This window comes from Mustela nigripes, chromosome 4, assembly GCF_022355385.1.
Source record: "Mustela nigripes isolate SB6536 chromosome 4, MUSNIG.SB6536, whole genome shotgun sequence".
NCBI lineage: Eukaryota > Metazoa > Chordata > Mammalia > Carnivora > Mustelidae > Mustela > Mustela nigripes.
The window spans coordinates 14830264-14843883 of record NC_081560.1 but is presented as its reverse complement, the minus strand read 5'-3'; the positions used below and the strand labels follow the sequence as shown (position 1 = coordinate 14843883).

The following is a 13620-nucleotide window of genomic DNA, read 5'->3' as shown; positions in this document are numbered from 1 at the left end:
AGCACTGGGTGTGGTACATAAACAGCAATTTCTGGAACACTGAAAAGAAATAAAATAAAATGAAATGAAAACAAAACAAAACAAAACAAAACCATATGAGTTGGTGAATCTCAAAATGTGGGTACCCCTGAACTGAAGCAATTTTTATTATGGACTTATCAAACTCCCTCCAAGAAGGAAGAAGTAAACTAATTTTTTTTTTCTTTTTGACCTGACTTGAATAAAAAGAAGCAATCACAGACTGCCCAGGGCAGGAAGGAAAGTGGCTCTTTGGATTTAAAATACTTCCGTGTATTGAGATGCTATGTTGGGTTAATGGACCTAATTACACCTGGATTAAGCGTAATTAAATGATTAATAAAAGTGAAGCAAAGAGTCAAATAAGATCAAATTTAAAGTTTACCCTGTTCTTGCCCATAATTGGCAGATGTTTTTATTCTTTCTGGTTTTCTGTCCATTCAGTGTAAAGACATGACTTTCCGAAGGCTGAGTTGTTTATTTTCAAGCCTGTTTTGGAGCACAAACCTTGACTGAATGCCTGTGTGAACCCCAAAGCTTATGAATGCTATTCTTGTTTGGAGAATCACACAGAGTGAAGACATAAACTTTCTCCACCACCACCCCCACCTTCTCTCTGTGTCTCTCCCCCCCACCTTTGGAGGGTCTGCTTTTCCTGCAGGTACTTATTTGTAACATAAAAATTACTCTTCTATTTCTGTTTTCTGCACCACACGAAGTTTGGTTTCTTCAGTGCTCTCAGTCACAGAACGTGAGGGACTGTAGTTCATACACAGTCATCAATGTTAAGAACCACTCAGACCAGTTTGTCCTGAAGGTGGCAAGTGGCAAGTGGCACTGGGGCTGGGGAATGGGGAGCCTGGTCAGTGGGAGTTGGTCAAAATATGGCTTCTTGGCTGAATCAATCTGAGCCCCTCCTGGTGGCAGAGCTGTGGTCGGTGAGTCCCGGGCACAGGTGCCAAAGCCAGATGGGCTTCACAGCCAGGATGACAGACACTAAAGGATGGCAGGCAGCCAGGAACTCAGAACAAGAAATAGGCACATCTGGGGTGACTTGAATTCCCTAGAAAAAAGTCTCCTGAGCCGTGACTCACCTGACAAGGAAGTCACGTTACTGGTAGCATCAAAGAGCCTCAGATGCCACCAAGAAACAACATAAACGCAACCAATAAATTTCAGTTGTAAATACAGAAAGTATACCATATGATAATATAGTTTATGGGAGTGACAGATGCAAACACCACAGCTGGATGTCCTGACATCCTCAGGAATAGGGACGTGCACATCCCCAGGCCTACTGGGGTTTGGTGCCATTATAATTACACGGAATGTTACAGCAGTCATTCTCCACATACACAATGGACAAGGAATGCTTTCCAAATTGCAACTGCATTTTAGAGATAGAAAAAAATGGAAAATAGCTGAGTCACTTAATTACCAGCCCAGGGAAGGTCTTTAGCTATTTTTATTTATACCTCTTCCCTCTTCTAAAAGTGTTAGAACGTTTTTAAAAAAGGAATAAGGGCAAAAAAATTAATAAAGGAATTTTAGAGAGAGAAATGGATGTCAGAAAATAAGCAGGCTGTATGTTTGCTGCTGGGACTGAGTCCAAAACCAGGCTCCACATTTCCTGGCCTCCTTGACACAGACAGAAACACAACCAGGCAGATCATATACATTATCTGAGAGGAGAACTCATCAGTTCCTTATGGGAAGAGGAGGTTCCTGGTTCCCAACACAGACGAGAATTCCCAGGTTAAGTTTGCTTAAGGCAGAGAGTGAGAGGTGGGGACACCCTTTCCTCTCTGCCCATAACCCCCAGAAGGCTAGGGGTCTGGGGAAAACTTCCAGCATTCTCTATGGCTAGTTTCAGACCGTAACTCTCTCTTTTAAAGCTTTACCCTCTTTCAAGGCCTCCACCAACTCACTGCCTCCTCCAGCCTTCTCTGCCTACCTGCCTCCCAACACCCCCATCTCAGTGAGGATGTTGGCACCTGGTTCATCGTAGTTCTCTCTGTTAAATTCTGCCTTCATGAAAACCAGCTTCAATCTCCAAGTAAATCAATTCTCCACTCCTCAGCTTGTGTTTCTCTCACCTCCTTGGCTGATGTGACCTCTTAAATGCTTCCAAAACACACTCCTTCCCCACCATACGCCCTCCCACTTTATGACTGCTAACATATCTACCTTCCAATCTCATCTCCCCAGGGCACTTGGAAAGCTGACCATGTCCCTCTTTAAAGCCCCTTAATGGCTCCCTGACACCCATAGTGTAGCCTCCAACATTTTTAGGTAAGAAGAGTCTCTTTTAAGATTAAAAAATAAATAAATAAATAAAGATTTACCAAAGCTCCGCATGATAGGGAGTGTATTTTAATAACCATTTAATGAGAAATACATAATGACTATGTAGTCAATGGTGTGCCTAAGTGAAATTGATCTTTGTTACATGAATGAATAATTTGGAGAAACTGTCATGTAGATCTGAAACAACTATATGTTGCATGGTGGGCTTGCACGTGCTGACCGAAGTTGGGGGGCAGGGGCCTACAGTGGTCTCCAGAATGGAGTCCATGCACGGACTCCAAATTGCTTCTGATCCCCACCTGTCTCCCATTGTTCCCTCTTCCCGACTTCCTATTCACGCAACATGGAGTTACTATACTCCCGCCAACACAAGCATGCACACACAGCCTGCTGGTCATTCACTGGTACTTAATAAACACCTTTCAAAAGAATGTTGTAGAAGATCCTTAATTCCACTCTGTAGCAAAACTTGGTGTACACTTCATAAGGTTACTCATAACCATCTTTGAGAAAAGTTGAATGCATTCTGTGAGCACGATTCAGTGATTGCATAAGTCACTATGGTCCCACTAATTTGCAGTCAGACTCGAACCATAACTAATCCCAAGACTTAAGGTCTACTCTCTCTGATTTGCATTTGTCTCTTCTAGCCTCTTGCTGGGGGCTAGAAAATAAGCAGTTCAAGGTCATGCTCTCTACAGGAAAAGAGATAAATGAGAGAAAGACCACAAATAGTAGTTTCGGCCTTCAAAGCCCATGAGCTTTGGAAGCAACCACCCAAAAAGCGAGGTCACCTTTGGCTCTTAGCCCTGTGGGATGGGGAAAGGAGAGCCGGAGCCCTGGGTTTTCAGTTGGTTCATTCAAAACACCGGAAGCAAGCACTCACCGTAGTCACTAATGCCACCTGCCAGTTCTCCAGCTGCCATTCACAGCGGATGACAGGAGACACAACTGCTATTAACATGATCTCCATGGCCTCGACAACCTTAAAGAAAGTGGGAAACACTGTGTCTTAGTGCTGGTCTCTCATCAGTTCTTCCCATGTGTGCCTGCCATCATCCTTTTAATCCTAATCTCCTCCTTCCCCTCCTCCACTGAGGGAGAACCTATAGTGTACCCATTCAACATTGCTAGTTGGGTAAAGAAGTGTAGTAGAACTTTGGGTTTCATGGATGCAGTGTTCGTGGTTTGAATAATTTGAGAGGATTCCTACAGATGTATGACATCTATTTTTTTGCGATGTTGCTGACCCATGCATTTGCCCTATAGCTCTATGACAGTATTATGTGTTTGTTTATGTTGGGAGAGTCACTTAGGCAGTGGGTGACATGACTAACCACCAGCATCGCCATCAACCTGGCTCTGTTGCTTCATACTCATCACTGTCAAGGTCTTAGGGCAGAGCCTTTGCAATTGGGATTTGTGAAATAGTCTCTGATCTCAAGAAGCTGAGCTGGAAGGCAAGCTTCATGAAAACTAGAAGAGAGGAAACAGGCAAGTACAAAACAATGAGTTCATCACCAGGAAACAAGGTCTATTTGGCAGACCTAGTGTAAGCTGTGCTACTAAATATTTCTTTCAATAGGAAGTTTGGATATCATCCTCTACCCTATCTTACAACCCATTGTAGCTTTAGTTTATCTCCCAGGGAAAGGAAGAAGTAGATGCTAGAAAATAACTGATATTTGTATGGGTTACATATTATAGTACTATGTATAGATTTATAATTCAAAGGTCTGGGATGAAAAAAGTATAGTGGTGTTAGCTACTATTTGGGAATTGGAAAGGTGTCACAAAGCCTTGTCTCCTCTTGGAAAGTACTTTAGTCATGTTTAGAATATAGATAGCTAGTATGCTTTAGCCCAAAAAGTATAATAAATAAGGGACAGTGTGACATCAGAAGGATGTGTCAGTAATATAGAGCGGTTGGGTCAATATTAACCAGGACTCTACTCCTTTAAGTGGTCTTAGGAGGAAATAAGCCAGTAAGGGATAAGACTTTGCCCCACTCTGATATAATAACTTAAGGGGAGAAGGACACAGAGGAGCAGCAGTGTATAAGATTTTAGAGCCCTCAGAGAACATTAGGATTCAGGATGCCTGGTCACAGACTGAGGCTGCTTTGCTGCTGTGCTGTTATTACATACACCTTGGTCACGTGAGGCCCCAAAACCCAACTATTGTTCTGACTGCCCCTAACCAAGAACCTTAACAGACCATGGCCAGAAGGAGCCATGTCCCTCACTGTCAACACACCTATTCTGATGAGAACATCCATCCAATGCAGACCACCCTAAAGCCAGGGGAGGGATTTGGTTACCATACCCAATTAAATAGTTCTGGGGGTAGGTAGAGGCAGGGAGGAGGAGGAGGTCTGGTAAATAACCCTTCCTACCTAATGGGTTGGGAAGAAGTGAAGCAGCTTATAAAACACTTGAAAAAGACCAGAAGATATTTCACAAGAACATCAAGTATAAATGTGGAATAGACATACAGTCTCCACGGATGTGGGTCTGGAGATGGACATCAGGAGTTGCCTATACAGTTGATACCTACCCTTTGGAAAGGGGGTACAGCAGCACCATCTTTCTAATACAGATCATAACTAATAAAGTTACACTCCCTTTGTATAAGGTGATTTGGTTAATTTGGGAAGGTAAACAAAAAAAAAAATTCTACATATTCTTTTCTCTTGCAAGAGGACTATAAAGGAAGAAAAGACAGGGTTCCCAACATATCTGAAGGTAAAAGATGCAGAGAATTGAACAATGTTTAAGTGAAGGGGACCACGTAACGAAACCAAACTGGAAACCAAATATGTAAAACAGAAGTGAAGATGTTCTGGTTGAAAGTAGAGGAAAGTTCTGATAAAACCCTCCCCAATCCCCAATTACACCCACTTGCCCCTTGAAATATAGAATCTTAACATTTTGGAGACTAGGTAAGACATTACTTCCTAGATGAAGAAATGTTCTAAATTGAACTGTTGATTATTATAAAAGCAGGACCAGGACGCATCTTGCTTTTCTCTCCTTTACTGGACTACCTCCAGAGAGCACAAGGCTTTGGAGCACTGCATCAGAACTTGCCAAGTGGTCCCTCCAGCTCACATCACTCTTTGTTTCATACTATTTAGCTGAGGGTGAGGGTCAAGGCTCTCTATTATTTACTCAATTGTGTCCTATTGGCTATCTTTATGTCCCGCCTTAAATCATTGTCATGTTGACCACTTTTCTCAGATTTTGCCTTCTGTCTCATTATCAATATCATATTCCTAACATATTCTCACTGCACCTACAATAAAAGGAGGAAGCAGTAGTGGTCTCTTGGGATAGACCCACTGTTGGTCAAAGCCCTGGGATTGAGCTATCACTCTTCTTTTCTCAAAATAGCTGGTGGTAGATAGCAAACCCTCATAGGTGCCTCCTAAAGGTTCTGGAAATCTGTAATGACAACATGTGTCCCGTGCAATTCTTATGCACAAAATATTTGAGGACCAGGTGTTTAATTTTACTTAGAATGATACTAGTTTTCTCCCCCCTTCCCAGAGAAGGCAGAGATTTAAACCGTTTTTTTTTTTTTAATGAATATTGAATTCCCAGAACATAAAGACACAGATATGTATTTGCTCATAACCAAACACCTGGCAAAGGTAGATGAAAATTATTTTTGAATTAACCCCCCTCACAGGGGTTAATTCACTTTCACTCCCTTTCACTCCCCTCCCTGAATGGACAGCCCAGAGCTGGAGGTCAGTGGAAGACTCTACATATCCAATGATGAATTTGATTTAGAGAGTCAAATGATCTCCAAAGAGAACTCACCCCCGTGCTGCCCATGATCAGAAAGAGGGCAATGTGGAAACGTCCAAATCCAATGGTCTCCACGGCATCTTCCACGGTGAAGGTCTTTGACTCTAACAAGGAAGGGCAGAGTGAGAGGAAATGCCTCTGTGGGAAGGGAATATATGCGGATGATTTCTCACTAAAAATGAGGAGGAAGATGTTGGGAAACCAATTCATCATTGTAAAAATTAGTAAACACAGGAGGGAATTAAGCAGCAGCTAGAGGGTCCGAGACATCTGTGGTCATCTTACCTTTTGGCTGGGACTCTGGGGTCTCCAGGCTCAACTTCCGGAGGCTAATGACGGTGACCGGCTCGGTTTGTTTGGTCACCATCTTCTAAATGGTCCCAATTCCTGCTCACACGGCTTCCCTAATAAAAGTAGGAGAAGGAAGAAAAAAATCTATAAAAGAGTGCTCATCTTCCTTTCATCTTCACAGAAAGTCTGTGAGGTCAGTATTCTTACATATAAGGAACATGAGACATGGAGAGGTCACATGGCCAATGAGACAATGGGGCTCCAGTGACCAGTAATCAACCCTTTGTCATGGGCCAGGTGAGTTCTGGACCACTTGGCCAATAGCATCCTCTAACTGGGAGTGAAGATGGCCTTTGCTACAGACAAATAATCACATGTTCCTGTGGATCATGAGGTTTATAGTGTGTTTCTATGTAACATTTTCATTTCACCTGACAGAAACCCAGGAGCACTTCTTTTTTATTGGCTCCCTTCCCCTTCATGCATTTAGCCTGAAGAAGGATTCTTAACTCAAGAAATCGAAAGCAAAATAAAATGAAGAAATCTGAGTATCAACTTAGTGAAGAAGTTTTTTTCCAAATGACTTGAAGACATGGTCATTTAAGTCTACACCCCTAGCGGGATGAATAGAAATCATAATCTATTCTCAGTAATTAGATTTTTAGTATTAATATTGGTATCATTATTTTGATGCTAGTACATACTGTAGGATAAAGCAAGTAGCAATTGTATTAATATGGTTAGGAATCAAGCTTTTGGATATAAGAGGAAAAAGATAATAAAATCAGAGAAGTTATATAAAAATCTTAAAATCCTAACTTTGAATTGGAAATATCACTATGAATTCACTATGTACTTCATATATGCATATCCTAAGATTATCCACTGGAAGAGTCTGGGGAAAAAAGGACTAATGAGCACTCACAGAGCCCAGATTGTTTTCTTTCCTATTTCCCATTAAAAGAAACCCCAGTGCCTTAAATAAATGGCTAATTTTGGATCTGGGACAGGAAATGTGTAAATTGAGCCTGGAACATCTTGTCATACCAGATAGCAAAGGAAGATATCAAACACCTCTGGGGTTGTGACAAAAGATTACAAGATTCAACTTGAAAAGGCTCCCATCCATCAAAGATGGGGACCATGTAAGCATCAAGAATAATGACTGTAAGAATTGAAACACATCAAAGATATCAAAACCCATTGTTCATAGCAACACTGAAACGAAAATCTCACTGATCATCTTTGGAGAATACTAAGAAACCAACTCTTTATTCTGGAAACTAGTAAATATCTTGTCTTTCTCACACAAACTCTTTGTACTTTAGGGTAACCAAACAGTTGGGAAAGAAAATTGTTTGTTTGTTTGTTTGTTTGTTTTTTATTTCAGCTAATACATGCAGGGAAAAAAAAGGAAGAATGGAATTAAATTATCATGACTTCACAACCTGATGAAATAATGGATCTAGGCAATGATTACCAATGGCTGATAAACTCCTAGGCGGAAGGCTGATGAAGAAATGGATAAGAGCTGGGTAAGATTGATAATACTTGTAGACATTGGCAAATCTTATGCCACCAAAAGAGAGACCATCAGATGTCATGTGGTCCTGATGAGCAGCAATAAGAACGGGAGTATATATCACCTGCGATGCATTCTCTTGAGATTTAAGTTCAAGCAGAATCTGGTCCTCTAGCTCTACCAATTTATACAGGAGATGACGAAGAAACTCATTAAACCGTACCATGTGGCTGCAATAAGAAAAAAACCACAATGTGGGAAGTTGTATAAGATAAATGACCCAACGTCTTCAATGAATAAATGGCAAGATGAAAAGAGGAAAAGGAACTTCCAGTTGAAAGAAAAAGAGACCAATCAACCAAATAAATGAGTTGATCTTATTTGGATCCCCATTCAAATAAACCAACTGTAAAACAACAACAGCCAAGGAAATGAGAAGAAAAAGAGATGAGAGGAAAGTCAGGGAAATGTAAACAAGTGCAAAAGTTTAATGATAGTAAGAGATGTCTGATGACATCAGTAGGTGTGACCATGATATGACTACAGCAGAAAAAAAACAATCCTTCCATAGTAGAGATATATACTAAAATACTTAAGAGATGAAATGATGTCTGGGATTCGTTTTAAAATAATTCAACGGGAGGGCGTCTGGATGCCTCAGTCAGTTGAGTGTCTGACTCTTGATTTTGGCTCAGGTCATGATCTCAGTGTTGTGGGTTGCAGCCCTGCAGCCCCACCCCCCACGCTCAGTGGGGGGTCTCCTGAAGATTCTTTCTCTCCCCCTCCCTCTGCTTCTCCTCACACCCCTCCTCAAATGGACAAATAAATAAAATTTTTAAAAGAAATCAATGGTAGTGTGGAATATGATGCATAAGAAATAGATGGGCATATATAGAATAAGGAATGGCCATATGTTGAAAATTATTGAGAATGATGGGTGCATTTGGGATTCATTTTACCATCTGCTTTTGAAGACGTGTAACATTTTTCAAAATTGGTAGTTCAAAAAGCGAGGTTCTGAGATTTTAAAATAACTTTTCCAATTTCAGACCACTAGTAAATAGCAGAATCAGAACTCAAACAGAGGCATTTTATTCCCAGAATATAGAGATAGCCCCAAACCAGTCCTTAGCAGCATGTCAAGGTCATTAATGTTTGCTAAGGGCCAGCTCTGTATCTTGTATTGTGTGGGCTCCTGTGAAGACTTGGAAGGAACGTCTGACATGTTCTCTGCCCTAAGGAGTTTTTATTCTAGTTGGGGACACAAAAGATACACATCAAAACAACTCTTCCATAATGTTGATATTATTTGTTTTCTTAAAACACTGTCACAGAGGCACAAATATTCCCAGATGAGAGATAGGTCAATAATGCTCAGAAGTAAGTCCATGAAATCCTCCTTCCCAAGGGAGAACATGAAAAGTACAAAAAGCTGTTATTTTCCCAGAGTGGAAAAAGTGAAAAATAATTGGCCTCTCAGCCCATCTGAGAGCCTGAAAATCACGACGACAGACTGCTCTAGAACCACCACTCCCTTTCCAGACATTGTCCAAACACCCCTTGGAGAGGTGTTGTTTATCTGGTAACTTTTTAAATGAAAAAATTAACAGATTATTTTGATTATAAATTTACTTTTGATTATAAAAAGGACTTCTAGACACATTAAAAATTGGCTATGACCGTGGTGCCTGGGTGGCTCAGTCAGTTAAGCACCTGACTCGATTTCTGCTCAGGTCCTGATCTTAGGGTCCTTGAGATCAAGCCCCGTGTCAGGCTCCCTGTTCAATGGGGAGTCTGCTGGAGATTCTCTCTCTCCCTCTCCTTCTGCCCTTTTCCCCACACGTGCTCCTTCTCTCTAAAGTAAATAAATAAATCTTTTAAAAAAATCTTGGTTATGACTTTCCCATTTCAAGATAGGAAGATGAACTAGTAACATATTTAACTTCATCAAAATTTGAAAACAATACCATTTGTGAGAATTTGATAATGGTGAGGATTGTACAACCTGAAATTATACTAAATTATACTAAGAGTCCCCAGATTACATTCTTTAAAAATGGTAAATTTCATTGCATGTAAATTACATCTTTTTTTCCCCCCCTAAAGAGTAGTAATGCAAATCACGACAGCAAACTTAACAACCAAAAGTGAGTCTGGCCATTTAGAGTCTTAGAGAGTAACACCATTTAGTTGGGTGGGAAAATAAGTTTTTCAATCCCAGTAAGTTCATTTTGAGTTCAGTTACAAATAAAATGCTTAACAATAAACTCAATCCTCTATCTTTAATCAACATTTAATCTCTCCTACAGTCAAGTTTTACAACATCTCCTAGCAATCAAAACATGTTTACAATTTTAACAATCATCAAGCCTTACGTTTAGAAGAGTAATAAAACAACCTCCAGCAGTTCTCCTTTTGGTAGTGAGTGGCAAAAAAAAAAACAAAAAAACAGGAAATGTATCATTTACTATTGAGCAGAGCAAGTTTTAGTTCTATGTTTTAACCTGAGTATGTAGTTCTATGGATCATAAATATCCTACATTCCTCCCTTCTCTTATCAGCAAAGACAAGCAATACATCACAGAGGATCTGGCAGAAGGTGTTAGGTCCAAGGTAATTACTTCACAGCTTTCTTGAATGAAAGCTGATCCCAGTAAGGGAGACTCACATTTGTGAGTTCATATTTTTTTTTTTTTAGGTATTTTTAAGTAATCTCTACACCCAGTATGGGGCTCTCATTTACAACCCTGAGATCAAGAGTCACATGCTCTTCCTTTTGGTCATGACATTGGACATCAAAAAATAAATATAATCTTCACATATAACATTTGGCCCCAAGTGAGAGATATGGACATGGTCATTAAAAAAAGATACTTTTAGAGTCAACATTTGAATAAAATACATAGACTTGATTGTGCTTTCAGAACTGACTGGAAATGTTGATTCCCTCAAGAATGAGTACAATCATCGATGCCAAACAAGAGCTGCGAGTCAGGAAGGATGGAGGCATGGGCAGGCATTCCACCTCAAGGACCCGCCTACGAACCAGAGCTATAAATATAACATTTATAACCACAAAAATATAAGAGAGTAACAAAAATAAGAGAAAAAAAAAAAAAGAACAAGAACAACCCAATAGCTTCTATAAGATGAAAATCCATGCCCTAAAACTGACCATTTTGTCATTTACATAGATGCGTGAAAATTCCATGACTGTGACCACCTACACGGCAAAAGGAATGAGAGCTTGGGATGTGGGCAAACTGGAATGAAAGAACACGTGCATATGTAAATGTACGCACAAGAGGACGAATTGCATGCTGGGTGCTACAGTGCTCCATGGGAGCTGCTGAGGGCCGACCGCACACATCTCTTCCCACCTCTGTATTCAATAACATCATGTTGGTAATTTAAAACCAGCCATGGTGGGAACAGTTACACCAGGGAAATCAGCAAACACTATACACATCAAGGTACCATCCCCCCCCATTATTAAACACACCACACCCCAAAGCCCCTAGTCTTCCTTCCTTACCAGTGACTCTCGACCTCGAGATTGTGATGTGGAGAACAAAGGCAAAAAAGAAAAAAGTTGAATTAACTTATAACTTATAGCTTATTGGCAAGTATTGGGATAGGCACGATAGCCTTCCTCAAGGAATTCAATGCGACAACGTTAATACTTTGCTAGAACACCAGGTATTATGTAAGACTGATGAATCACGAAACTCTACCTCTGAAACTAATAGTACAATATATGTTAATTGCATTTAAATTTAAGAAATAAAATCTAAGTAAAATAAAATCTAAAAAAACAACAAAATATCTAAAAAATCTAAACAACAAAATACTTGGCTAGAAGCAAAAATAGCTTGATATTTTCTGAACCTTCATGATCCCATGTCTTCTTTAACATATAAAAATCCCTTTGGAGATTTCCTTTATCTCTACCTGCCCTCCACCCCACACCAACATATATATTAGCAAACATCCTCCAAGCCTATGGCCCACCGAGAATACATCTGAAGGGTCTCGTGACTAAGGTTTTACTGGACAGCAGTAAATGACCTTTTCCTAACAGCTAGTTTCTCAAGGTCGGTGAAATCTTGCTTCCAAATTCCTTAGAGATTTACCCGGATCCCTAACCCCCTCCCAACTAGAAAGTACACAATCAGTCACTCCCCATAACGTCAGTGCAACTCTTTCCGCACCGCCCACCCCACCCCTGTCCTATCCCCCAGCTTTAATAAAAACCACCTTTTCTTGCACGGAAGACGTCTCCAGAATTCTTTCTTGGCCGTTCACTCCCGGACCCCAACATTTCTACATCAGTACGGAGTGAGGTGGGCGGCTTGAAAATTTTTTCCAGGTGATCCTGATACACTGAACCCGACCTATCCCCACCTGAAAACCATTATTCCATGCCTTCCGAAGAGTCTGTGCTGTTTGGCAACGTAGCAAAAGCTTTAGAAACTGGTTTCATCTGCACTGGTAATCCCAGCTCTAACAGTTCATCCCAAGGACGTATCTCAAATGTGGAAAATGCTCTCTATATGAAGAAAAAAAATTTTTTTAGGTTTATTCAAGTCTATTTTAACAATTAACAAATTGGCAACAGCCTAAGTGTAAAGAGGGAATGGTTATATAAACTGATAATACATCCCGCATTTATAATTATATTTACATAGTGTTTTTAATAACATGACAAACACTCGCTATTGTTTTTTTTTTTTAAATGCTTGTAAAATATTGAGAGAATGGCAAAGAGGATATAAGGACCTAAAATCATCATCTTTTGTCTAAGTCGTGAATGATAGATCGATACTGTTTTAAGTTGATAAACTAAGAAATAAAATACAACTATGTTGTTTTAACTATAAAGATAATTACCAGAAAAACTAAAAAATTAAAAAAAATTAAAAGAAATGTCTCTGGGGATGAGGAAATCAAGTCAGGTTGTTTATTTCTGTTATAAACTCATCTGGCAACTTGACTCACTGCCACGGGCCCTGAGTGCTTCAATCTAAAAATTATAAAATTCAATAAAGATAAATAGGCTATCTACAACGTGTGTGTTTAACAAAGGCTCATGTAGGTCAGGAAGGAAATAATGGAGAGGGCAAGATGTGAGGGAGGAACACAGAATACACCCAGTGGCTGATAAATGGAATTATGTGCAACCTAACTCGTCACCATGACTTCAAATTAAAGAGTTAGCACTTTCCCTTAACAGATTCACAAAAATCTTGAAGACTGATTACACCCTGTGAAGGGAAATGAGCTCTAGAGTCATCGCTGGGAGTGTATGTTGCTACATTTCCAGAAGGCAATTAGGCAGAGATAAAAGAATATTGACTTAGCAATTTCACTCCCAGGATACATCCTAACGGGGTAGTCTAAAGGCAGACAAAGATACACAAGGAAGGGCACCACTCAGTTGTTTCAACAACAAAAGAACTGGATACAACCAATGCCCACCAGTAGAGAAATGGCTAATCAGAATACCACTTAAAACCACTCAGGGAGGGGTGCCCCCATGGCTTCAGTGGGTTAATGCCTCTGCCTTCAGCTCAGGTCATGATCTCAGGGTCCTGGGATCGAGCCCTGCATCTGGCTCTCTGCTCAGCGGGGAGCCTGCTCCCCCCCCCCACCCCGCCTCTCTCTCTGCCT

At 40.4% G+C, this 13620-nt stretch overlaps 1 protein-coding gene across 1 annotated transcript in view; it reads right to left on the bottom strand.

The window, feature by feature from the left end:
* Positions 1 to 12346, bottom strand: part of SVOPL (SVOP like) — a 73657-nt gene extending 61311 nt beyond the window's left edge. The window contains exons 1-4 of the mRNA XM_059395604.1: positions 12208 to 12346; positions 6423 to 6541; positions 6150 to 6241; positions 3212 to 3310 (exon numbers count right to left, since the gene is read on the bottom strand). Coding sequence (XP_059251587.1) covers positions 3212 to 3310; positions 6150 to 6241; positions 6423 to 6504 — 273 coding nt within the window. The 5' untranslated portion in view covers positions 6505 to 6541; positions 12208 to 12346. The remainder of the gene's footprint in view (positions 1 to 3211; positions 3311 to 6149; positions 6242 to 6422; positions 6542 to 12207) is intronic.
* Positions 12347 to 13620: the final 1274 nt, after the last annotated feature.